The sequence below is a fragment of the Lithobates pipiens genome, unplaced genomic scaffold, assembly GCF_037356315.1.
Source record: "Lithobates pipiens isolate NorthernLeopardFrog02 unplaced genomic scaffold, aLitPip1_a1.2 Scaffold_23, whole genome shotgun sequence".
In the NCBI taxonomy this organism is placed as follows: Eukaryota; Metazoa; Chordata; class Amphibia; order Anura; family Ranidae; genus Lithobates; species Lithobates pipiens.
In genome coordinates, this window is record NW_027507785.1 from 333035736 (window position 1) to 333062357 (window position 26622).

Consider the following 26622-nt stretch of genomic DNA (forward strand, 5'->3'; position numbering starts at 1 on the left):
ACACACAAACACACACACACACACACAAACACACACACACACACACAAAACACACACACACAAACACACACACACAAACACACACACAAACACACACACAAACACACACACAAACACACACACAAACACACACACACATACACACACACATACACACACATACACACACATAACACACACATAAACACACACACAGACACACACAAACACACACACAAACACACACACACACACACACACAAACACACACACAGACACACACACACACAGACACACACAAACACACACACAAACACACACACAAACACACACACAAACACACACACAAACAAACACACAAACACACACTAATTCCAATCAGTTTTCCCCTTTAAAAAACAATTGGTATAAAAAAAAAAAAAAGTAGAAAAATGATATTGTAAAATGTTCCCTGTGACACGAATATTACGATTGTCCGGTACGAAGCACAGCAAAGTCATCTACAAATCAATTATTCATTTTTTATTTTGCACCGTTTTCAAAGTAACACGAAACAAAAATTAAAGGAAGAGAAATGATCAGAAGTATAAAAAGTTTAAATATTAATGAATAAAAAAAATAAAAAAAATCTGTCAGAGAGGGGGGGTCACTGTACAAGCATTATCGGGGGGGGGGGGGGGGGGGGGGGGGGGAGTGGTCACTGTACAAGCATTGTCGGGGGGGGGGGGGGTCACTGTACAAGCAGTGTCGGGGGGGGGGGTCACTGTACAAGCATTGTCAGGGGGGGGGGTCACTGTACAAGCATTGTCAGGGTGGGGGGTCACTGTACAAGCATTGTCAGGGGGTGTGTCACTGGAACAAGCATTGTCAGGGGGGGGGTCACTGTACAAGCATTGTCAGGGGGGGGGTCACTGTACAAGCATTGTCAGGGGGGGGTCACTGTACAAGCATTGTCAGGGGGGGGGGTGGTCCGTGTACAAGCATTGTCAGGGGGGGGGTCACTGTACAAGCATTGTCGGGGGGGGGGGTCACTGTACAAGCATTGTCAGGGGGGGGGGTCACTGTACAAGCATTGTCAGGGGGGGGGGGTCACTGTACAAGCATTGTCAGGGGGGGGGTCACTGTACAAGCATTGTCAGGGGGGGGGGTCACTGTACAAGCATTGTCAGGGGGGGGGGTCACTGTACAAGCATTGTCAGGGGGGGTGGGGGGGTCACTGTACAAGCATTGTCAGGGGGGGGGGGGGGGGGTCACTGTACAAGCATTGTCGGGGGGGGGTCACTGTACAAGCATTGTCGGGGGGGGGGGTCAATGTACAAGCATTGTCAGGGGGGGTCACTGTACAAGCATTGTCAGGGGGGGTCACTGTACAAGCATTGTCCAGGGGGTGGTCACTGTACAAGCATTGTCAGGGGGGGGGTCACTGTACAAGCATTGTCAGGGGGGGGGGGTGGTCACTGTACAAGCATTGTCGTGGGGGGGGGTCACTGTACAAGCATTGTCAGGGGGGGGGGGTCACTGTACAAGCATTGTCAGGGGGGGGGGTCACTGTACAAGCATTGTCAGGGGGGGGTCACTGTACAAGCATTGTCAGGGGGGGGTCACTGTACAAGCATTGTCAGGGGGGGGGTCACTGTACAAGCATTGTCAGGGGGGGGGTCACTGTACAAGCATTGTCAGGGGGGGGGTCACCGTACAAGCATTGTCAGGGGGGGGGTCACCGTACAAGCATTGTCAGGGGGGGGGGGTCACCGTACAAGCATTGTCAGGGGGGGGGGTCACCGTACTAGCATTGTCAGGGGGGGGGGGCCGTACTCTCATTGTCAGGGGGGGGGGGGGTCACCGTACAAGCATTGTCAGGGGGGGGGGTCACCGTACTAGCATTGTCAGGGGGGGGGTCACCGTACAAGCATTGTCAGGGGGGGGGGGTCACCGTACTAGCATTGTCAGGGGGGGGGGTCACCGTACAAGCATTGTCAGGGGGGGGGGTCACCGTACAAGCATTGTCAGGGGGGGGTCACCGTACTAGCATTGTCAGGGGGGGGGGTCACCGTACAAGCATTGTCAGGGGGGGGGGTCACGTACAAGCATTGTCAGGGGGGGGGGGTCACCGTACAAGCATTGTCAGGGGGGGGGGGTCACCGTACAAGCATTGTCAGGGGGGGGGGGTCACCGTACAAGCATGTCAGGGGGGGGGGGGGGTCACCGTACAAGCATTGTCAGGGGGGTGGGGTCACTGTACAAGCATTGTCAGGGGGGGGGGTCACTGGGTACAAGCATTGTCGGGGGGGGGGGTCACTGTACAAGCATTGTCAGGGGGGGGGGGGTCACTGTACAAGCATTGTCAGGGGGGGGGTCACTGTACAAGCATTGTCAGGGGGGGGGTCACTGTACAAGCATTGTCAGGGGGGGGGGTCACTGTACAAGCATTGTCAGGGGGGGGGTCACTGTACAAGCATTGTCGGGGGGGGGGGGTCACTGTACACGATTGTCAGGGGGGGTCACTGTACAAGCATTGTCGGGGGGGGGTCACTGTACAAGCATTGTCGGGGTAGGGCACTGTTACAAGCATTGTTGGGGGGGGGTCACTGTACAAGCATTGTGGGGGGGGGGTCACTGTACAAGCATTGTCAGGGGGGGGTCACTGTACAAGCATTGTCGGGGTAGGGCACTGTACAAGCATTGTCGGGGTAGGGCACTGTACAAGCATTGTTGGGGGGGGGTCACTGTACAAGCATTGTTGGGGGGGGGGGGGAGGGGGTCACTGCACCTTCCTCGCTGCTACACAACATAAGAAACTTGTTGGGCTATCAGACGGTTTCATCTCGATGAGGGTCATAGTGGCTCAGATATCGAGATCAGAAGAAGCTTTTATTTCAATTATCTCACTTTCCAGATGTTGTGTAAAACAGCAGATAACGGTGAGGAGAGGACGAGGGAAGAGATGCTGCACCAGAAGGGAAGGGGGGCGCTGCACAGAAGGGAAGGGGGGGGCGCTGCACAAGAAGGGAAGGGGGGGGGGCGCTGCACAGAAGGGAAGGGGGGGGGCGCTGCACAGAAGGGAAGGGGGGGGCGCTGCACAAGAAGGGAAGGGGGGGCGCTGCACAAGAAGGGAAGGGGGGGCGCTGCACAAGAAGGGAAGGGGGGGCGCTGCACAAGAAGGGAAGGGGGGGCGCTGCACAAGAAGGGAAGGGGGGGCGCTGCACAAGAAGGGAAGGGGGGGCGCTGCACAAGAAGGGAAGGGGGCGCTGCACAAGAAGGGAAGGGGGGGCGCTGCACAAGAAGGGAAGGGGGGGGCGCTGCACATGAAGGGAAGGGGGGGCGCCGCACAGAAGGGAAGGGGGGGCCCCCCGCACAGAAGGGAAGGGGGGGCACCCCGCACAGAAGGGAAGGGGGGGCACTGCACAGAAGGGAAGGGGGGGCACTGCACAGAAGGGAAGGGGGGGCACTGCACAGAAGGGAAGGGGGGGCACTGCACAGAAGGGAGAGGTGGGGCGCCCCGCACAGAAGGGAGGGGGGGCACTGCACAGAAGGGAGGGGGGCACTGCACAGAAGGGAGAGGTGGGGCGCCCCGCACAGAAGGGAAGGGGGGGCACTGCACAGAAGGGAGGGGGGGGCACTGCACAGAAGGGAGGGGGGGCACTGCACAGAAGGGAAGGGGGGGCGCTGCACAGAAGGGAGGGGGGCACTGCACATGTATCTGGGACCTTTCATAGAACTTTTAACAGTCCTGTGACTTCTCTCCAATGTTATCGTCTTCAGCTAAAGCCCCGCCCACATCATAAACCTGCCGGGTTTCGCTCGGTTTCGCACCGCTCAGGAGGAACATCTCCGCAATCATTTTGTGATTCAGGTGGAAATAGAAATGCGCCGGCTGTCAGGCAGCGGCATGCGGATTCCGGAGTAAGACACGGCGGAACGCACGCCCCCGGCGCTGTCAGTAGCGATGATACGGTTTAACGCCAGCAATTTGTAGAGCGGCCGTGCCCAGCTGAGCACCTCATTACACGGAGCAGGAGGGAGGACAAACCCCACAAGAGGAGGAGGAGGAGGAGGAAGAGGAGAGGAGGAGGAGGAGGAGGAGGAGGAAGAGGGAAGATCTGAACAAAGCTTTGGTGGGTCACCCGAGCAACTGTGATGTGACATCTGCGAGTACAAATCTACGGAGCCCCAAAAAAAAGGAAAGATCCTTTAATAAAGGAGCGGCCGCTGTGTGATATTTATAATAGAACAAAATCCTAAAGCCCTACAGAGTCCCCGACACCGAGGATGGGGGCCCCAATCCTTCCAAAGGAGTTGGATTTGTTTTGGGTTTTCCATAATAAAAGTGATCATTCTCCAACCGGCAGGAGAGTCCGAGACTTTATTCTGACGCACAGCGCTCTGAACAGTAGTACCTAACAGAGTGCAGGGGTCAGTGGCGTGTAACACACAGCGCATGGGTCAGTGGCGTGTAACACACAGCGCAGGGGTCAGTGGCGTGTAACACACAGCGCAGGGGTCAGTGGCGTGTAACACACAGCGCAGGGGTCAGTGGCGTGTAACACACAGCGCAGGGGTCAGTGGCTGTAACACACAGCGCAGGGGTCAGTGGCGTGTAACACACAGCGCAGGGGTCAGTGGCGTGTAACACCAGCGAAGGGTCAGTGGCGTGTAACACACAGCGCAGGGGTCAGTGGCGTGTAACACACAGCGCAGGGGTCAGTGGCGTGTAACACACAGCGCAGGGGTCAGTGGCGTGTAACACACAGCGCAGGGGTCAGTGGCGTGTAACACACAGCGCAGGGGTCAGTGGCGTGTAACACACAGCGCAGGGGTCAGTGGCGTGTAACACACAGCGCAGGGGTCAGTGGCGTGTAACACACAGCGCAGGGGTCAGTGGCGTGTAACACAGCGCAGGGGTCAGTGGCGTGTAACACACAGCGCAGGGGTCAGTGGCGTGTAACACACAGCGCAGGGGTCAGTGGCGTGTAACACACAGCGCAGGGGTCAGTGGCGTGTAACACACAGCGCAGGGGTCAGTGGCGTGTAACACACAGCGCAGGGGTCAGTGGCGTGTAACACACAGCGCAGGGGTCAGTGGCGTGTAACACACAGCGCAAGGGTGCAGTGGCGTGTAACACACAGCGCAAGGGTCAGTAGCGTGTAACACACAGCGCAAGGGTCAGTAGCGTGTAACACACAGCGCAAGGGTCAGTAGCGTGTAACACACAGCGCAAGGGTCAGTAGCGTGTAACACACAGCGCAGGGGTTAGTCGCATTCAGCGCAGAGCGCAGGGGTCAGTATCGTGTAACACACAGCGCAGGGGTCAGTAGCGCGTAACGCAGAGCGCAGGGGTCAGTCACATTCAGTGCAGAGCGCAGTGGTCAGTCACATTCAGCGCAGAGCGCAGGGGTCAGTAGTGCATAAAGCAGAGTCCAGTACGTAATGCAGATATTCCAACACTGACACACAAACTCCATAATCTTTAAATGCTTGAAAAGACCTTCTTAGACCGACCCACCACCGGCAAGGTCTGGCGATTGCCCAAACGTACAAAAAAAAATAGCAATCCCCTTTTTAAAACAAAATGGGTAATTAAACCCAGTAGGGTGAAGGTCCTCGGGTATACCCTGAAAGTCTTGGGTGGGGGGGGGGGGGGGGTGCGGGGGGTCACATGGCCTTTTGGTCAGGTTCTCCCCCTCCCATAGACCTAGCACTTGGGTTGGTCGCTCCCAAAGAAAGGGTCTGCTGGGTGAGCCAGTAAGTCCCCCAGTCCCTGTCAGGAGCCTTGCCTTCCAGGAGATCAGGGCCAGATTCCTTTCTCTTCCGAGGAGCACCGTGTCTACACCCTTTGCACTTTTGTTTTATACACCATGGGCCAAATAAAATAATAAAGGGGGGGGGGGGGGTCGGGGTAATTCCAGCCAATGGGCAAAGAAAGCAAGAAGTGAAAAGAGGTCAAGTTGATTTTAACAGAATTTTCACAGCTGCTACCTTGGTTTTGCTATAGACACAATTCAGGGAACAATACCGAGCTCACAGCCGGGGGGGGGGGGGGGGTACATAGAATGAGTGAAGACAAGGTTATATATAAACGTGGTTTTGACCCCCCTGCATATACATAATGCAGTGACCGGCCTCAGGTGATACAAAGAAATTAAACAAATCCTCCTACATAAGTTGTACCTGTTTATCTACAGTCTTCTCTACATCCGTTTATAGGGCTGAATTTATAGAGCTTTTCTGAGAGTTTAAACAAAAAGGGGGGGGGGAGCAAAAGTTACACTCTGCAGAGCTCAGCTGACAGCTGATTGGAAGGAAGGAAGGGACCCCCCCCCCTTCACACAGAACACAGGAACAGAGCTGAGGCTGTAAATCACAGGCTGTGTGCTGGAGCTCCTTGCTGTGTCACCTTTTATCTCTTGGTGTCAAAGGGGGGGGGGGCTGCAAAGAGCCTTGCTTACCACAATAGAAGTGAGACTCAATATGGAGGGGTTACACTTATTACAATCAGAGGCTCAGTTATGACACTCACATCTTGCAGCAGTTTCCTCCAGGTTCTCATGAAGCTCATAGAAGTAGCGGGAAGTAATGAGTCCATCACGAGACTTGGCCAGGCAATCACGAGCCAGCTCGATCACCTGGTGATGAATGAAGCTCAGGACGCCGTCTGCCAAAGGGAGGACATTCTCCGGAGTATTGCTGCCGATGAAATCCGCCAATCGCTCTTCCATCTGCGCCTTCGCCTGAAGGAGACAACGGCAGAAGTAATGAAGGGAACACGAGAGATTGTGGTGACATATTCTTCATCATAGAAAAGTGAGAACGCCCGTCTGCAGCGTGCAATCCCCAAAACACCACTACATGGGGAGCCAAGCATGTCACCCCAAGACCCCTCACCCCAAGACCCCTCACCTATCACCCCAAGACCCCTGAGCCATCACCCTCGTCACCCCAAGACCCCTCACCTATCACCCTCGTCACCCCAAGACCCCTCACCTATCACCCTCGTCACCCCAAGACCCCTCACCTATCACCCTCGTCACCCCAAGACCCCTCACCTATCACCCTCGTCACCCCAAGACCCCTCACCTATCACCCTCGTCACCCCAAGACCCCTCACCTATCACCCCAAGACCCCTCACCTATCACCCCAAGTCCCCTCACCTATCACCCCAAGTCCCCTCACCTATCACCCCAAGTCCCCTCACCTATCACCCCAAGACTCCTGACCCCAAGATCCCTGACCTATCACCCTCGTCACCCCAAGACCCCTGACCTATCACCCCAAGACCCCTCACCTATCACCCTTGTCACCCCATACATCCCCCTAACTATCTTCACCCCACACATCCCCCCAACTCACAAATCCCAACTTTACCCCACACGACCCCCTTCACCACACACATCACCCCACACATCCCCCTACTCCCTTGACCCCACACAACCCCCTACTCCCTTCGCCCCACACAACCCCCCTACTGCCCACACAACTCCCTTCGCCCCCAGCTCTCCCACGCATCCCATGACCCTTCACCCCCAAGGCTCTCCCCACTGACCCTTTACCCCCCATCTCCCACGCATCCCGACCCTGCATCCCCAGCTCTTCCCACACATCCGACTCTGGCCGCCCCCAGCTCTCTGACACATCCTGCAACCACTAACCCCCAGCTCTCCCACACAACCTGCAACCCTTCACCTCCCGCGACCACTAACCCCCAAGCTCTCCCACACGTCCCAACCCCTTAACCCTCTTTCCTACACATCTCGCTAAGCCGATAATCACAACTGTATGCTCTTGCTATCCCAGTGATCTTCTGCCCCCCACCCCCCCATATTCCCAGACACCCCCCTGACCACTCCGCTGATCCCCATATCAGTCCAGTAACCCAGACTTTACTTACCAGACTCAAATCTACTACGTTGCCGATTCAGTAAAACTGGAAACTTGTATACAGAGTCCAGTAAACATCGGACCCAGATAACTGGTATATCGTGATCAGATGAGAGGAAGATCTTTCTTCCTGGTTGCTATGGGTAACAGCACAATCCCCCCCCCCCTCCACATTCTATACTGACTCTTTCTTACCTTGGGAAATCTTTCCTTGTAGACATGGTTCATCATTACAATCTCACCATCATACGTGATGGGGCAACGGCCGGGACTGGACAGAGGGAGAGAAAAGGAAAACATTCAACAGGATAATGATTTCACGGCTCTCTGGTGGTACAGAGAAGACACCGGGGCGTAATACATTTATTATTATTATGATACAGATTTGCGGTTCTAAAGAACGGACTGGTTGCTCTGGGTAACAGCGCTGTCGGGGGTAGGTGGACAGGGAAAGGACAGATTTGGGGGGGTTGCATTGTCAGCAGGTTGGAGATGGTTTAGCAGCTGGTGACGGCACGAGAAGACAGGCCACTCAATACCGCCTGGTTATAAATCTGTCTGTCGCTCTCAGCTGCCGAGTGAAGCCGGGGCTACAGATGATAAATGGCATCACTACGGCAGCATATTTCACATTCCTCCACACAAAGCCGACAACAGGGAATGATGTCATTTTCAAACCTCCAACACACAATATTGGGCTATTAACGCTCCTCAACCTGATGTTTCTACAGCTCTGAGGCAATAATAGAGCAATACAGAGCGAGGACGCGGGCCGCATACTAAGCGATCGATCGGACGATGAAACGCTATGACTCATCCTCTCCCCGATAAGCCCCAGTAACCTCCAGGGACAATGATGTCATCCAGATAAGAATTACATACTGAAACAAGCCAAGCGTGTCCCCATAATTGCAGCCTTATGGACTCAGCAGATGATGTAAGGGAATTCATGGGACTTTCAGAACAGGTGGTGCAAGAGCCCCATGATAGAGGTCCAATGACGGGTCTGACTGCAGGATGGTATCATGCATGGGGTACAAGGGCCCCATGATAGAGGTCCAATGACGGTTCTGACTGCAGGATGGTATCATGCATGGGGTACAAGGGCCCCATGATAGAGGTCCAATGACGGGTCTGACTGCAGGATGGTATCATGCATGGGGTACAAGGGCCCCATGATAGAGGTCCAATGACGGTTTCTGACTGCAGGATGGTATCATGCATGGGGTACAAGGGCCCCATGATAGAGGCCCAATGACGGGTCTGGCTGCAGGATGGTATCATGCATGGGGTACAAGGGCCCCATGATAAAGGCCCAATGACGGGTCTGGCTGCAGGATGGTATCATGCATGGGGTACAAGGGCCCCATGATAGAGGTCCAATGACGGCTCTGACTGCAGGATGGTATCATGCATGGGGTACAAGGGCCCCATGATAGAGGTCCAATGACGGCTCTGACTGCAGGATGGTATCATGCATGGGGTACAAGGGCCCCATGATAGAAGCTCAATAACGTGGTCTGACTGCAGGATGGTATCATGCATGGGGTACAAGGGCCCCATGATAAAGGCCCAATGACGGGTCTGGCTGCAGGATGGTATCATGCATGGGGTACAAGGGCCCCATGATAGAAGCTCAAAACGGGTCTGACTGCAGGATGGTCTCATGCATGGGGTACAAGGGCCCCATGATAGAGGCCCAATAACAGGTCTGACTGCAGGATGGTATCATGCATAAGGTACAAGGGCCCCATGACAGAGGCTCAATAACGGGTCTGACTGCAGGATGGTATCATGCATGGGGTACAAGGGCCCCATGATAGAGGTCCAATGACGGGTCTGACTGCAGGATGGTATCATGCATGGGGTACAAGGGCCCCATGATAAAAGCTCAATAACGGGTCTGACTGCAGGATGGTATCATGCATGGGGTACAGGGGCCTCATGATAGAGGCTCATTAATGGGTCTGACTGCAGGATGGTATCATTTATGAGTTACAATGGCCTCATGATAAAGGCCTAATGACTGGTCTGACTGCCGGATTGTATCATGGATGATGTACAAGGGCCCAATAACAGGTCAGACTTCAGGATGGTATCATTTATGGAGGTACATGACAGAGGCTCATTGACGGGTCTTCATTGAGAGGAGGTCACCCACAAGGTCCAAGGGCCCCATGATAGAGGTTCACCGATGGGTCTGACTTTGGGATAGTGTAACTTGCATGGCACAAGGGCCCCATGATGGAGGGCCAATGACAGGTCTGACTGCAGGATGGTATCATGCATGGGGTACAAGGGCCCCATGATAGAGGCCCATTAATGGGTCTGACCGCAGGATGATATCATGCATGGGGTACAAGGGCCCCATAATAGAGGCCCAATATTGGGTCTGACTTCAGGATGGTGTCATCCAAGTGGTACAAGTGCCCCAAGATAGAGGTTCAATGACAGGTCTGGCTTTGTGATGGTGTCATCTACATAGTTAGAAGGGCCCCATGATAGAGGATCAATGACGGGTCTGACTGCAGGCTGGTATCATGCATGGGGTACAAGGGCCTCATATTAGAGGTCCAATGACGGGTCTGACTGCAGGATAGTATCATGAATGGGGTACAAGGGCCCCATGATAGAGGCTCAATAATGGGTCTGGCTGCAGGATGGTATCATGCATGGGGTACAAGGGCCCCATGATAGAGGCTCATCGATGGGTCTGACTGCATGGGGTACAAGGGCCCCCATGATAGAGGCTCATCGATGGGTCTGACTGCATGGGGTACAAGGGCCCATGATAGAGGCTCAATAACTGGTCTGACTGCAGGATAGCATCATGCATGGGGTACAAGGGCCTCATGATAGAAGCTTTTCAATGGGTCCTACTGCAGGATGGTATCATTTATGAGTTACAAGGGCCTCATGATAAAGGCCTAATGACTGGTCTGACTGCTGGATTGTATCATGGATGATGTACAAGGGCCCAATGACAGGTCAGACTTCAGGATGGTATTCATTTATGGAGGTACATGACAGAGGCTCATTGACGGGTCTTCTTCGAGAGGAGGTCACCCACAAGGTGCAAGGGCCCCATGATAGAGGTTCGCCGATGGGTCTGACTTTGGGATAGTGTAACCTGCATGGCACAAGGGCCCCATGATGGAGGGACAATGACAGGTCTGGCTGCAGGATGGTATCATGCATGGGGTACAAGGGCCCCATGATAGAAGCCCATTAATGGGTCTGACTGCAGGATGATATCATGCATGGGGTACAAGGACCCCATGATAGAAGCCCATTAATGGGTCTGACCGCAGGATGATATCATGCATGGGGTACAAGGGCCCCATTATAGAGGCCCAATAATGGGTCTGACTTCAGGATGGTGTCATCCAAGTGGTACAAGTGCCCCAAGATAGAGGTTCAACGACAGGTCTGGCTTTGTGATGGTGTCATCTACATGGTATAAGGGCCCCATGATAGAGGATCAATGACAGGTCTGAATGTAGGGTGACATCATTCACAAAATGAAAGGACTCCACGATAGAGGTTCAACGACAGGTCTGGCTTTGGAATGGTGTCACCTGCATGGTACAAGGGCCCCATGATACAGCCTCTTCAAGGGGTCTGCCTTCAGGATGGCGTCATCCACATGTCTCAAGGGCCCCATGATAGAGGCTCATTAACAGGTCTGACTGCAGGAGGTCATCATTGGTGAATCTCACATACAGCCGATTGCTCCCCGTTTATAGACCACTTTGTGCTTTGGTTGCATGTTCAATTAGAGCAATAGGTGTTATATCAATAACTATTTAACCCGTTCATTGGAAACAGAAAAAAAATTAATTTCTCTTCTGAGCTAATTGTTTTGCAGACAGGCGTGGCGAGAAGATTAATAGCCCCCCAGTGCTGTGTCACCCAAGCCAATGGCGGGCGGAGGGGGCCGGAACACCGCAGTGTTTTCCTCTCGTCTCAGTTGGGATCCCTCGGGGACATGAAGTGACAGAATATTTAATGCCGGGACGGAATGAGCGAGCCGGGAGGTCAGAGTATAAAAACTGGAGGGAAGAGACGAGCCTAAAGACTCCGCCGATATTTGTTATCACACCGAACGTCAGCCGGATCCCCACCCCCAATGTGACATTAACATCTTACTAATCACCGGAGGGAAGATGGAGAGCAGGGAGTACAACTCCCATCATCCGCCCAGGATATTCCACAAATCCCACCATCCACCCAGGATATACAACTCCCACCATCCACCCAGAATATTCCACAACTCCCACCATCCACCCAGAATATTCCACAACTCCCACCATCCACCCAGAATATTCCACAACTCCCATCATCATCCACCCAGGATATACAACTCCCACCATACACCCAGAAATTTCCACAACTCCCACCATCCACCCAGAAAATTCCACAACTCCCATCATCCGCCCAGGATATACAACTCCCACCATCCACCCAGAATATTCCACAACTCCCATCATCATCCACCCAGGATATACCACAACTCCCATCATCCGCCCAGGATATACAACTCCCACCATACACCCAGAAATTTCCACAACTCTCACCATCCACCCAGAATATTCCACAACTCCCATCATCCGCCCAGGATATACAACTCCCACCATCCACCCAGAATATTCCACAACTCCCATCATCATCCACCCAGGATATACAACTCCCACCATCCACCCAGAATATTCCACAACTCCCATCATCCGCCCAAAATATTCCACAACTCCCATCATCCGCCCAGAAGATTCCACAACTCCCATCATCCCCCCAAAATATTTCACAACTCCCATCATCCGCCCAAAATATTCCACAACTCCCATCTTCCGCCCAGGATATACAACTCCCACCATCCACCCAGAATATTCCACAACTCCCACCATCCACCCAGAATATTCCACAACTCCCATCATCCGCCCAAAATATTCCACAACTCCCACCATCCACCCAGAATATTCCACAACTCCCATCATCCCCCAAAATATTTCACAACTCCCATCATCCGCCCAAAATATTCCACAACTTCCCATCTTCCGCCCAGGATATACAACTCCCACCATCCACCCAGAATATTCCACAACTCCCACCATCCAGCCAGAATATTCCACAACTCCCATCATCCGCCCAAAATATTCCACAACTCCCATCATCTGCCCAAAATATTCCACAACTCCCATCATCTGCCCAGAATATTTCACAACTCCCATCATCTGCCCAAAATATTCCACAACTCCCATCATCTGCCCAAAATATTCCACAACTCCCATCATCCGCCCAGAAGATTCCACAACTCCCATCATCCGCCCAAAATATTCCACAACTCCCATCATCCGCCCAAAATATTCCACAACTCCCATCATCCGCCCAAAATATTCCACAACTCCCATCATCTGCCCAGAATATTTCACAACTCCCATCATCCGCCCAGAAGATTCCACAACTCCCATCATCCGCTCAGAATATTCCACAACTCCCATCATCCACCCAGAATATACCACAACTCCCATCATCCACCCCCAGAATATACCAACACCATCACCCCCCCCCCCCCAAAAAAAATTCCTCAACTCCCATTACCCCCCCCCCCCTCCCAGAATATGCCACAACTCCCATCAGCCGCATCATTATTTGAAACATTTATATTATTATATTTTAGTAATTTAGAGAAAGGAAAGGAAGGTCTAACTTTTGGGGCAGTAGGTGATTTCTCACCTGTCGGGGGGTGGGGGATGTGGGGGGGGGGAGTTCATACAATAAAGCACATCACAGAATAATAGGAGTGAAGATAACAAAATGACGGCTCACAGGAAAGGCTTCTGTAACCTTCACACAGGAATTTCAATCAGCCGACTAGTAAATTGGCCGGGGAGGAAATGTTTGTAGGAAACAAGCGGCGAATCCTCGGAGGGGAGGGGGGGGGGGGAGGCAGATTTGCATGAACAAGCCAACGCCAAAATAAAATGTCAAATTAAATATGTGACTGACTGCGGCGCGGGGTGGAGGAGATCTCACATCATGAAAGTCTCTACGGCCAATGTGACTGCGAGAATCATACGGATAATCAGCCGAATGCAAACATGCAGCAGGTGGCGCTACACAAAGGGACCCAGAGGATAGCCCACCCAGGAGACCCCACCAGTCCAGGGGAGGACAGCGGACGACCCCAGAGGGCAGCGGGAGACACCCCACAGAGAGGACAGTGGGCAGCGGGAGACACCCCCCCAGAGATGACAGCGGGAGACCCTCCCCCACAGAATGACAGCGGGAGACCCTCCCCCCAGAAATGACAGCGGGAGACCCTCCCCCCAGAAATGACAGCGGGAGACCCTCCCCCAGAAATGACAGCGGGAGACCCTCCCCCCAGAAATGACAGCGGGAGACCCTCCCCCCAGAAATGACAGCGGGAGACCCTCCCCCCAGAAATGACAGCGGGAGACCCTCCCCCCCAGAAATGACAGCGGGAGACCCTCCCCCCCAGAAATGACAGCGGGAGACCCTCCCCCCCAGAAATGACAGCGGGAGACCCCTCCCCCCCAGAAATGACAGCGGGAGACCCTCCCCCCAGAAATGACAGCGGGGCGGGAGACCCCCCCCCAGAAATGACAGCGGGAGACCCCCCCCCAGAAATGACAGCGGGAGACCCTCCCCCCAGAAATGACAGCGGGAGACCCTCCCCCCCAGAAATGACAGCGGGAGACCCTCCCCCCCAGAAATGACAGCGGGAGACCCTCCCCCCCAGAAATGACAGCGGGAGACCCTCCCCCCCAGAAATGACAGCGGGAGACCCTCCCCCCCAGAAATGACAGCGGGGCGGGAGACCCCCCCCCCAGAAATGACAGCGGGAGACCCCCCCCCCACAAAGGACAGCGGGAGACTCCTCCCCCCACAGAAAGGACAGCGGGAGACCCCCCCTACAGAAAGGACAGCGGGAGACCCCCCCCACAGAAAGGACAGCGGGAGACCCTCCCCCCCAGAAAGGACAGCGGGAGACCCCCCCCCCCCACAGAAAGGACAGCGGGAGACCCCCCCCACAGAAGGACAGCGGGAGACCCCCCCCCCACAGAAAGGACAGCGGGAGACCCCCCCCCACAGAAAGGACAGCGGGAGACCCCCCCCCACAGAAAGGACAGCGGGAGACCCCCCCCCCACAGAAAGGACAGCGGGAGACCCCCCCCACAGAAAGGACAGCGGGAGACACCCCCCCCCCCCACAGAAAGGACAGCGGGAGACCCCCCCCCCACAGAAAGGACAGCGGGAGACCCCCCCCCACAGAAAGGACAGCGGGAGACCCCCCCCCCACAGAAAGGACAGCGGGAGACCCCCCCCCACAGAAAGGACAGCGGGAGACCCCCCCCCCCACAGAAAGGACAGCGGGAGACCCCCCCCCCCACAGAAAGGACAGCGGGAGCCCCCCCCCCACAGAAAGGACAGCGGGAGACCCCCCCCACAGAAAGGACAGCGGGAGACCCCCCCCACAAAAAGGACAGCGGGAGACCCCCCCACAGAAAGGACAGCGTATCCCAGGTCACAAAGTCAGCCTGCAGGCACTGTGAGGAGCTCTGCTATACAGTAACGAGTGGAGGGATATCACATCCCACCCCTGTCTGTCGGTGTTTGTAGCAGAGGTTGGGGGGAGGGGCCGGAGGGTCTATGAATATGAATGTCCTGGACTGAGGTTCATTCCCAGCAAATTAGCTCGGCAGACCATAAATCTGGACATACATTTCAGTGCAGCTCAATTAGGGGAGCCGAGACGGTGGCCGTATCTAATTGGGCGATTCTTGGAAGTGGCGCGGGATTAATTCACTTAACCCTCGACGTGCCAGAGGAGAACGTGCGGCACACAGGCGCCCACCATTCTCCGGCACCCGGACATCCCTCTTCATTCATATCAGTTACCAGGACACAAACGTCACTGAGGTGAGAGGAGACAAACCCAAGACGATCGTCTCCTCCCCCCACCCACTGACCGGAGGGCGCATCCATTCATATTATACATGGGCAGAGCTTCCCCCCCCCCCCCCCCCCCTCTGCTGATCAGAATTTACCACCATTTATACTTGGATCTCCTACTGGGAAGGGAGGGAGGGGACACCCCCCCCCCCCCCCATTTGACATAGGAACAGAGCAGAGGCTGTCAATCATGGGCTGTGTGCTGCAGCTCCATCCCCGTCACCATTTTTCTCTTGGTGTCAGGAAAACTTGTCAGAAGTAATCCATGCCAATAGCAGAGGAAGGAGGCAGCAGACAGAAGTGACAGTGCTCTGGACTGAGACAAGTACACACTATAGAGGGATTTGCTACAACTAAATGTGATCTGGTATCAGTCTCCTGCAGTCCATGTACAGCAGAGCTCAGACTGGAAGAAGCAGAAGCAGCAGCACAAGGAGCCAAAAAAGTGTGCTGCAGTGCTTGTGTGATAACATGATAATAGAGAAAGAGAGCAGAGTGACAGAGAGATGAGCTCATCAGTCTGCTGTTGCTCCTTTCACTGTCCAATGACAGACGGGGGGAGGGGACAACACCTGTAAGTGTTAAGGAATTGGGCAGAGAAAAAAAAAAAAAAAACAACAGGTCTTCTGCCTGTTGTGTTTAGCAGAGCTGTGTTAATCTAAGAACTGAATGGACAGAAATCCTTTGGCTGGTAAAAACTCCTAAATATGGACTCTCCCAAAGGGGTGTGGATTTCTCCCCCAGGTGGGGGGGGGACGCTCTCCCCCAAGTGGGAGGGGGGGGGACGCTCTCCCCCAAGTGGGAGGGCGGGGGGGGGGGACGCTCTCCCCCAAGTGGGAGGGCGGGTGGGGAGGGGGGGACGCTCTCCCCCAAGTGGGAGGGGGGGGGACGCTCTCCCCCAAGTGGGAGGGGGGGGGACGCTCTCCCCCAAGTGGGAGGGGGGGGGACGCTCTCCCCCAAGTGGGGGGGGGGGACGCTCTCCCCCAAGTGGGGGGGGGACGCTCTCCCCCAAGTGGGGGGGGGGGACGCTCTCCTCCAAGTGGGGGGGGGGGCGCTCTCCCCCAAGTGGGGGGGGGGATGCTCTCCCCCAAGTGGGGGGGGGACGCTCTCCCCCAAGTGGGGGGGGGACGCTCTCCCCCAAGTGGGGGGGGCAGACTCTCCCCTCCCCCAAGTGTGTATTTAGCAGTTTGCCTGGATCTCATCTTTAAATGAGAATATAATAAGACGTCATTTTGGCAGGTGGGTCTCAGCAGGTAAGTGGTCTTTCTCTTCCATTTCCTGCCAGTCTCAGCGCGCTCGGTGTAAGCTCTTCTCCGATTCGCTCTTTATATTAGATGCTGTATAATAAATTTCCAGCCGTCTGAGTGGTGGGAATTTTTCGGTTATTTGCATATGACGAATGGCTGACATTTCCTCTCATCCGTCAAACGGATGATGCGGAAAACTCCTAACGATCTCCAGGAATGTCACCTCCCTCCGTATTGATGACCGGCTCCGAGCCGCCATCACCGCGCCACTAATCTCCACCACAATGGGGCTCGTTCATCATGCGGAGAAGGGAAGGTGTAAGTAATATCTGATAATCCGCATCCCTGGGAGGGGGGAGAACAGACGGTCACATGTCTGTCCCCTCCACACATTCCATCTAATCAATATATTGATCAGTTTGTACTCGTGTCTCGTCATCCCCGTCCTGTCATATCACACGGACACAGCGAGGACAAGAGGCCTTTACCTATATAACACACAGACAAGAATGACATGGCCATTAGCCAACCAGGAGGCATGACGTCACAAAGAGGCAGCGCCACACAGCGCAAGGGGAGGGGCAAGACTGACATGAGAATGATGGGAGGGGGGGAGGGAGGAACAGTGATGGCGGAGAAAGAATGGGCACAAAGGCGGGACCACACTGACCGGGAGTGGGCGGGGCAGATGTTGGAGAGGGTAGGGATGCTATAGGGCAGAGAAGGAGTAAAATGACAAGGGACTGACAAAGGGGGAGGGTACGGTGACTAACGGAGCACGGGGGGGGGGGGACAAGGCATGTTAGGAGGCTGGAAAGAGGAAGTGACTGGGGGGGGCGGGGCATGTTAGGAGGCTGGGAAGGGCAAGGTATACGGCAGGGGAGGGGGAATGACTGGGAGGGGTAAGACATGTTAGGTGGCTGAAAAGGGAAAATCACTGGGGGGGGGGAGAGACGGGACGACAAGGCATGTTGGGAGGTTGGAAGGAGGAAGCGACTGGGGGGAGGGGGGCAAGGCATTTTTGGTGGGGCTGGAAAGAGGAAGTGACTGGGAGGGGCAAGGCATAGGGCAGGGGAGGGGAATGACTGGGAGGGGCCAGGCATATTATTAAGCAGAGGAGGGTCAAGGCATGATATAACACAGGGGTGGAGCAGAATGACTGGGAGGGACAAAGCATTTTAGGAGGCTGGAATTGGGCAGTGACTGGGAGGGGCAAAGCATAGGGCAGGGGAGGGGAATGACTGGGAGGGGCCAGGCATGTTATTAAGCAGAGGAGGGTCAAGGCATGATATAACACAGGGGTGGAGCAGAATGACTGGGAGGGACAAAGCATTTTAGGAGGCTGGAATTGGGCAGTGACTGGGAGGGGCAAAGCATAGGGCAGGGGGAGGGGAATGACTGGGAGGGGCCAGGCATGTTATTAAGCAGAGGAGGGTCAAGGCATGATATGATATAACACAGGGGAGGAGTAGAATGATAGAGGCGCAAGATATATTCTCCGACAAGGGGAGGGGGAAGAATCGCAGGGAGGGTCAAGGCATGAGGTCAAGCAGAGGAGAGTGCAATGACTGGGAGAGGCAAGGCATGTAATGAGAGGGGAGGAGCAGAATGCATGGGAGGGGCAAGACATGTTTTCAGGCAGAGGACAGAATCTGACAGAAGCCAGGTATGATGTCAGGTGGAGGAGAGGCACAATGACTGGAAGGGGAAAGGGAAGTGATTACGCCGGGGAAGGACAAGACATCAGGCAAAGGAGGGGGATGGGCCGGTATATAGAAATGAAGAGGAGGGACAGAAGACTGGCAGGGGTGGACATAAAGGAAGAGGAGGGTCCTCCTTACCTGAGGCTTCTGGATCGGGGTCGCATGACAGGCGATTGCCGTCCTTCCTCATCTGTGATGTTCTCGGTGCTGAAGTGTTTGGTCAGGAAGTGCAGCTCGTCTGCCGTCGGCTGATATGGCAGCTGGTGCAGCTTCTCCTGGGATGAGCATGATGACTGAGTACAGAAAACACAGAAGAAAGAACACTAAAACCGCATGCATACGGGACTTGCTCATTTACAGAGGAGGAAAAACAAAATTGCACAAGAAACAGTCAAGGAGGCAACATAACATGACAGCCCTGACAGGAGTCAAACGCCCCTCTTCAACCGGGCCTCATGAGAGCGGCGGACCCCGCACTGAGCTACAGGTGAAGCTGTGATGGTCAGCCGCAGACAGATCTTGCAGAGCGGATTTAAGAAGATCTTTTAATGAATGGCAAGAAAAAAACTGGCGTAAGACGACTGTTGTGTCTCAGAGCTGTGGTTACATTCTTAAACATCTTCCTCCATCCATCTCAGAGAGGAAAACTATTATGGACGAGCGTTCAGGAAGTACACAGGGGCACTTCTGCCACGTGGGACATCAGATCCCCCCCCCCCGCATTGCCACATGGGGCCTCAGATGACACTAATGTCAACATTGGACTTGTACTGCCCCATGGGACCTCAGTTGACCTAGTACTGCCTTGTGAAACCTCAGTTCTACCACGAGGGACCTCAGTTGACCTTGTACAGCCTTGTGGGACCTCAGAAGACCCTGCATTGCCAACTGGGACCTCAGATTACCTTTTAATCCCACACAGGAACTGACCTGTCCCACCATGCAGGACCTCAGATGAGACTGTACTGCCAACATGGGACCCTCAGATGATCTAGTACTACCTTGTAGTACCCCCGATGACCCTGTCGCGCCATGCAGGACCTTCAAAGACCCTGTCGCGCCATGCAGGACCTTCAAAGACCCTGTCGCGCCATGCAGGACCTTCAAAGACCCTGTCGCGCCATGCAGGACCTTCAAAGACCCTGTCGCGCCATGCAGGACCTTCAAAGACCCTGTCGCGCCATGCAGGACCTTCAAAGACCCTGTCGCGCCATGCAGGACCTTCATAGACCCTGTCGCGCCATGCAGGACCTTCAAAGACCCTGTCGCGCCATGCAGGACCTTCAATGACCCTGTCCGCCATGCAGGACCTTCAATGACCCTGTCCCGCCATGCAGGACCTTCAATGACCCTGTCCCGCCATGCAGGACCTTCAATGACCCTGTCCCGCCATGCAGGACCTTCAATGACCCTGTCGCGCCATGCAGGACCTTCAAAGACCCTGTCGCGCCATGCAGGACCTTCAAAGACCCTGTCGCGCCATGCAGGACCTTCAATGACCCTGTCCCGCCATGCAGGACCTTCAATGACCCAATGCTCAGGTAACCCTTGTACTGCCCCATGGGACCTCCGATGACTGTACTGCCAAGACCTCAGACGACCCTGCACTGCCAGCTGGCACCTCAGACGACCCTGTACTGGAATTACGGAGGGAAGAAAACAGACTTTCACTGGAGATGGGAGGACAAGGAACACAGGTCGCAGTAAAAGGGCACTTACTGAGACAGTGGAACTGGGAGTGTTGGTTCCATATCCCGAAGATGGCAGAGATGCCAAGGACCAGCGTCGCCCATCCGTCCTGAAACGAGACCGGAAAAGGATTAGGTGCAGCCTATCGTCACTAAAAATTACAGCTCAAAATTTAGCGCCAAGCCTGACAGGTGTACAGATGATGAATTTAGACATCAACACCTGATGCTCTCACAGGCGACCTGCTGCACGGCTATAACATGTCAGAGGAGACGGGCAGAAGAAAAGAAAAAACGGCTGTTCACAAAATGATTATTAACTATTGTAGCTGCCAAGAGAAATCTCTCCTCTCTGTATATAATATAAGCATTTGTTAGACAAGCAGACTGACACACAACAAATAAAAACAGCACAAGATTCCAGCAGTGACCAGTTACATTAAAGTAGTGCGGAGCCGCTCTATGAATGGCAGAAATGTAGACGGGACGTGTGGGGCTCATTCATACCACCACACACCCCTTCATTGAGGTGTGCTGGGGGGGGGGGGGGGGGCAGCCGATTCAGAATGAATGGGTTCCAATGCATCTCGGTGGACAAAACGTGCCCCATTCTGCATGTTTCTGCAGGGCACATAGTGAAAGGGCCATTGAAATGCAACGCCCTCGTGTGAACGAGCCCCTAGGACTGCATTCACGCCTGAGTGTAGTGCCATTTTTTTGGTGCGTTTTATGCCCGACTTACGCGATTTTATACATTTTCATTTGGTGGTTTTATATTTGCCAATAGAGAAAACTACTCTGCTGCATCATTTGTTGCTAGTTATTTCAGCTTTTCCAATAGCTTTAATTTCTTTTTATTATTATTTCTTTTTTCGTTATGGTAAGGGGTTAGAGTTAAAGTGGGAGTCCACTCAAAATAATAATAAATAAATATATATATATATATAATATTAAAAGCCAGCAGCTACAAATACTGCAGCTGCTGACTTGTCATAAATGGGCACTTACCTGTCCAGGGTGCCCGCGATGCCGAAGCCGAGCAATTGCTTGTCTCTCAGCTGCCCCCGCCGCCATCCTCTGTGAGGGAATCAGAAAGTGAAGCGTTGCAGCCTCACTTCCCGGTCCCCTACTGCGCATGTGTTCTGGGACCTGTGTGTTTCCCAGAACACAGCGGGGGGGGGGGTGACGCGAAGGGGCACGACTCCCACGGGAGTCCATTCCCGGAAGTGGGTGCAGATCTACACCCCCTCTCCCCCCTGAAAGGTGCCAAATGTGACACCGGAGGGGGGGGTTGGGTTCCGAAAAGCGGACGTTCACTTTTTGTGTGAACCTCCGCTTTAAGGAAAGGTTAAGGGTAGGATGAGGTATTAGGGTGTTAATACTACTACTACTAATAAATGAATAAATAAATGTAAAATAAACAAATAAAAATAAATCATAAATGAATACCAAGTAATAATAAAGTAACCCCTAACCCTTAAAAAAATAAAATACTAACTAAACACCCTAACCCAAAATAAATACATTATCATATTTATTTATGTTCGGGTCTTTATTTTATTATCATTATTAATAATTTAATATTTTTAAGGTTAGGGGTTATTTCTTTATATATTATTACATATTCAGGAAGAGGGGGGAAAGAAGAAAGAAAGAAGGAAAGAAAGAAAGAAGGAAAGAAAGAAAGAAGGGAAGAAAGAAGGGAAGAAAAAAGGGGGAGGAAGAGGACGAAGTGGAAGGAGAAGGAGGGGAGGAAGAGGACGGAGAAGGAGGGGAGGAAGAGGACGGAGAAGGAGGGGAGGAAGAGGACGGAGAAGGAGGGGAGGAAGAGGACGGAGAAGGAGGAGAGGAAGAGGACGGAGAAGGAGGAGAGGAAGAGGACGGAGAAGGAGGAGAGGAAGAGGACGGAGAAGGAGGAGAGGAAGAGGACGGAGAAGGAGGAGAGGAAGAGGACGGAGAAGGGGGGAGGAAGGGGAAGGGGAAGGGGGAAGGGGAAGGGGGAAGGGGAAGGAGAAGGGGGGAGAAGGAGAAGGGGAAGGGGAAGGGGAAGGAGAAGGGGGGAGAAGAGGAAGGAGAAGGGGGGAGAAGAGGAAGGAGGGGGAGAAGAGGAAGGAGAAGGGGGGCGGAGAGCCCGAAGAGGAAGGAGAAGGGGGAGGAGAGGACGAAGAGGAAGGAGAAGGGGGGAGGAGGGGGGAGAAGGGGAAGGGGAAGGAGAAGGGGGGAGAAGAGGAAGGAGGGGGAGAAGAGGAAGGAGGGGGATAAGAGGAAGGAGGGGGATAAGAGGAAGGAGGGGGAGAAGAGGGGGATAAGGGGGAGAAGAGGGGGAGAAGAGGGATAAGAGGGGGATAAGAGGGGGATAAGAGGGGGAGAAGAGGGATGAGAGGGGGAGAAGAGGGGGAGAAGAGGAAAGAGGGGGAGAAGAGGAAAGAGGGGGAGAAGAGGAAGGAGGGGGATAAGAGGAAGGAGGGGGATAAGAGGAAGGAGGGGGATAAGAGGAAGGAGGGGGATAAGAGGAAGGAGGGGGATAAGAGGAAGGAGGGGGAGAAGAGGGGGATAAGGGGAGAAGAGGGGGAGAAGAGGGATAAGAGGGGGATAAGAGGGGGATAAGAGGGGGAGAAGAGGGATGAGAGGGGGGAGAAGAGGGGGAGAAGAGGAAAGAGGGGGAGAAGAGGAAGGAGGGGGAGAAGAGGAAGGAGGGGATAAGAGGAAGGAGGGGGATAAGAGGAAGGAGGGGGATAAGAGGAAGGAGGGGGATAAGAGGAAGGAGGGGGATAAGAGGAAGGAGGGGGATAAGAGGAAGGAGGGGGATAAGAGGAAGGAGGGGGATAAGAGGAAGGAGGGGGATAAGAGGAAGGAGGGGGAGAAGAGGGGAAAGGGGGAGAAGAGGGGGAGAAGAGGATGAGAGGGGGAGAAGAGGGGGAGAGAGGAAAGAGGGGGAGAAGAGGGGGAGAAGAGAAAGAGGGGGAGAAGAGGAAAGAGGGGGAGAAGAGGGGGAGAAGAGGAAAGAGGGGGAGAAGAGGGGGAGAAGAGGAAAGAGGGGGAGAAGAGGGGGAGAAGAGGAAAGAGGGGGAGAAGAGGGGGAGAAGAGGAAAGAGGGGGAGAAGAGGGGGAGAAGAGGAAAGAGGGGGAGAAGAAGAGAGGAAAGAGGGGGAGAAGAAGAGAGGAAAGAGGGGGAGAAGAAGAAGAGGAAGAGAGGGGGAGAAGAAGAAGAGGAAAGAGGGGGAGAAGAAGAAGAGGAAAGAGGGGAGAAGAGGGAGGGGGGAGAGGAAGGGAAAGAAAGGATGGGAAAGAAAGGATGGAAAAAGGAAGGAAGGATGGAAAAGAAGAGTTACTATAGAGAAAGAATTACTCTATCAACATGTAAAAACCTGAAGGACCTGTAAGTTGTCCACTTTTGCTTGACTTTTGGTAAAGCCCTCGTATGACACGGATGTGACATGTGAGAGGTAATAAGAAGTGTGATGGAGGAGGATGAAGTACACACAACACAGCACCGAATACCACAATGAACAGTGAATGACGTCCCCAAAGCCACATGCACAGTGATGGAGATTAGACAGATGAACGCATTTCACAAAATGCACATCGGCCACACCCTGCGCCTCATTAATCAAAGTTTCTGAAAGAGGTGCAAATCGCACTGCCCTGCATCAGCCAATCACATTTCCCCTCTTTAGCCCCATACACACTATCAGATTTTCTGCTGAGTTTTTCCTTCAGATTTACCAAAACCATATAATATGAGGTCAGACCTCAGGAGTTTCAATGTGTCTGCAATCAGGCCGGCCCTTCACTACATGGTTGTGGTAAATCTGAAGGAAAACCTCAGCAGAACAACTAATAGTGTGTGTGTGGGGCTTAACTCATTTTTCAAAACCGGATCCTCTTCCTGCAGTCACCCCTTACAGAGACTTTGGTAAATATGGCGCATGACGTGGCGTGAGCCGCCGGGTGAACACACAAACATGCAGCAAGAGGAGAGGAGTTCGGGTTACCTGTCCGCTCTGTGCCCATGGCTGGATTAAAGAAATATTTCACATTACTGGTATGCACAGGATAATGCTGCTATACCTCTCTATTCATGTACCCGACACATCACCACACAGCCAACCGACACATCGCCACACAGCCAACCGACACATCACCACACAGCCAACCGACACATCACCACACAGCCAACCGACACATCACCACACAGCCAACCGACATCCATTCAGCAAAAAATGGAAACGGGGTGGAAGGTTTATTTCTCTTCATGGTTTGTACACCGGCCGGCACCAAGCCATGTCAGTGCAACTACAAGGAAGGACATGGAGATAGGATAGGAGATGCAGCTAAAGCTTACCGAGCCCCATGTCTATCCAGGAATAGAAGAGTACACAATTACACATGTATGAGGGGATCCAAATTCATAGCAGACCCCATCCACAGGCCCCCCCCCCTTACACTACAACCCGATGCCCGACCTACAGCCCTCAGCAGTCAGTAATGGAAGCATTCACTTGTAGAGCCTATAGTGACAGTGATTTGGCCGTTTTATGAGTCTCCGGCCTCTCGCCATCTCCCGGGACGCGCCTCCGGCCCCTCGCCACCTCCCGGGACGCGCCTCCGGCCCCTCGCCACCTCCCGGGACGCGCCTCCGGCCCCTCGCCACCTCCCGGGACGCGCCTCCGGCCCCTCGCCACCTCCCGGGACGCACCTCCGGCCCCTCGCCACCTCCCGGGACGCACCTCCGGCCCCTCGCCACCTCCCGGGACGCACCTCCGGCCTCTATCACCTGTTGCATGTCTCCAGTCTCTGATCATCATCTTTATTAGGTCTGATAGCCTTCTCTCACATATTAAATATGTGTGGCCCTTTAGTCCTGTCAGGGGCCAGTGTTGAGCCCCCCTATACCTTGTAAGTTGAAAACCACTGCAATACAATCTGAAGACATTTAGCAACTACTGCCATCTAATGGTGATAAAGTGAAAGGCAGCAGCAACCATTCACATGGAATATAGCTATAGCTGTGACCTTTTTACATATACAGGATCTATACCGCAGGATCAAGTCTGGCATTACCCCGAGATTAGAGCCGCTCATGCAGGCCCAATAAATCTGCCATTGAGTGCTATTCTATTCCTGGTTGATTTTTCAGGATAGACGGGGGGGGGGGGGGGTTTGGGGTGTCGTTGGCTGGTAAGTTTTAGCTGCATCTCCTGGGACACATTGCCATGCCCATACCTGTGATTAAATTAGTAACTTGATTGTGCTGAAGACCACGCTGGACTGACTGGCTCAGTCACTGGTCATGGGTGGGTGGTTGTGTGGCTGAGAGTAAGGAGATAGCCTTCCAGTTGGTTGTGCCCAATGGATACTGGTGGTCAGGGCCGGGACAACGGGTGGGGGCAGGAGGGGGCGGTTTACCTCGATAATGCAAAGGGGGCAAAAAAATGCATGCAGGGTGGTATACCCCATTCTACAGCATGTATTAATAGTGGGGGAGGGGGGAGCAATTCTGCATGCTTGCCCTGGGTGTTGGATGACCCCATACCAGTACTGCTGGATGGCGAGCCCTCTTAGGGCTGCTGCCTTTTTGGTACAGGTTTAAGGTTGTTTCCTCGTGTAAACCTGGAATAATAAGGAGCACCCCCCCCCCCGTGTCCAAAAGAATACAAGCTTGATGGTAGGTTAGTTTATTGAAAGTAGTGACAAGTACAAGCCAACGCGTTTCAAGAGAGAAGATAATCCCAAAATAGAAGTAACCCCAAGATAAAAATATGTTCTAAAATTATAAAAAAAGTATAAAATTAAGAGCCAACGAGCATGATAAAAAAAAAAAAAAAAAAATCACAATAGGAATAATATTGGTAATAACAATGCTGCCGACAGTCATAGTGTTCATTACCAAGCTGAAAAATCGTTCACATTTCTAAAGGTATAAAACTTTTACAACCACTGGCTGACCGCCTGTTTCGCGTATTCGCTACAAGATCACTTTCAGAAGCGGTGAGAGAGGTGCCCCCCCCCCCCTTCTCTCTTGCCACTTCCCGGGGGTTTCCGGGCTAACGTTACCGATCGGTAGGGTTTTTCCATAGAAATAAGAAATTGCTAGATGGCCACCGCTCATCTCTATGGCCTTGAAGGAGCGGAGCGACGTCAATGTCAATTT

General features: G+C 53.7%; 1 protein-coding gene across 1 annotated transcript in view; it reads right to left on the reverse strand.

The window, feature by feature from the left end:
• The window catches only part of MAST2 (microtubule associated serine/threonine kinase 2), a gene marked incomplete at its 3' end in the record, with an annotated part of 122762 nt that overhangs the window by 38693 nt on the left and 57447 nt on the right, over positions 1-26622 (reverse strand). Inside the window, 6 exon segments of the mRNA XM_077450736.1 lie at positions 6498-6512; positions 6514-6708; positions 8052-8127; positions 18919-19073; positions 20500-20578; positions 24464-24484. Of these exon segments, the coding sequence (XP_077306862.1) occupies positions 6498-6512; positions 6514-6708; positions 8052-8127; positions 18919-19073; positions 20500-20578; positions 24464-24484 (541 nt within the window).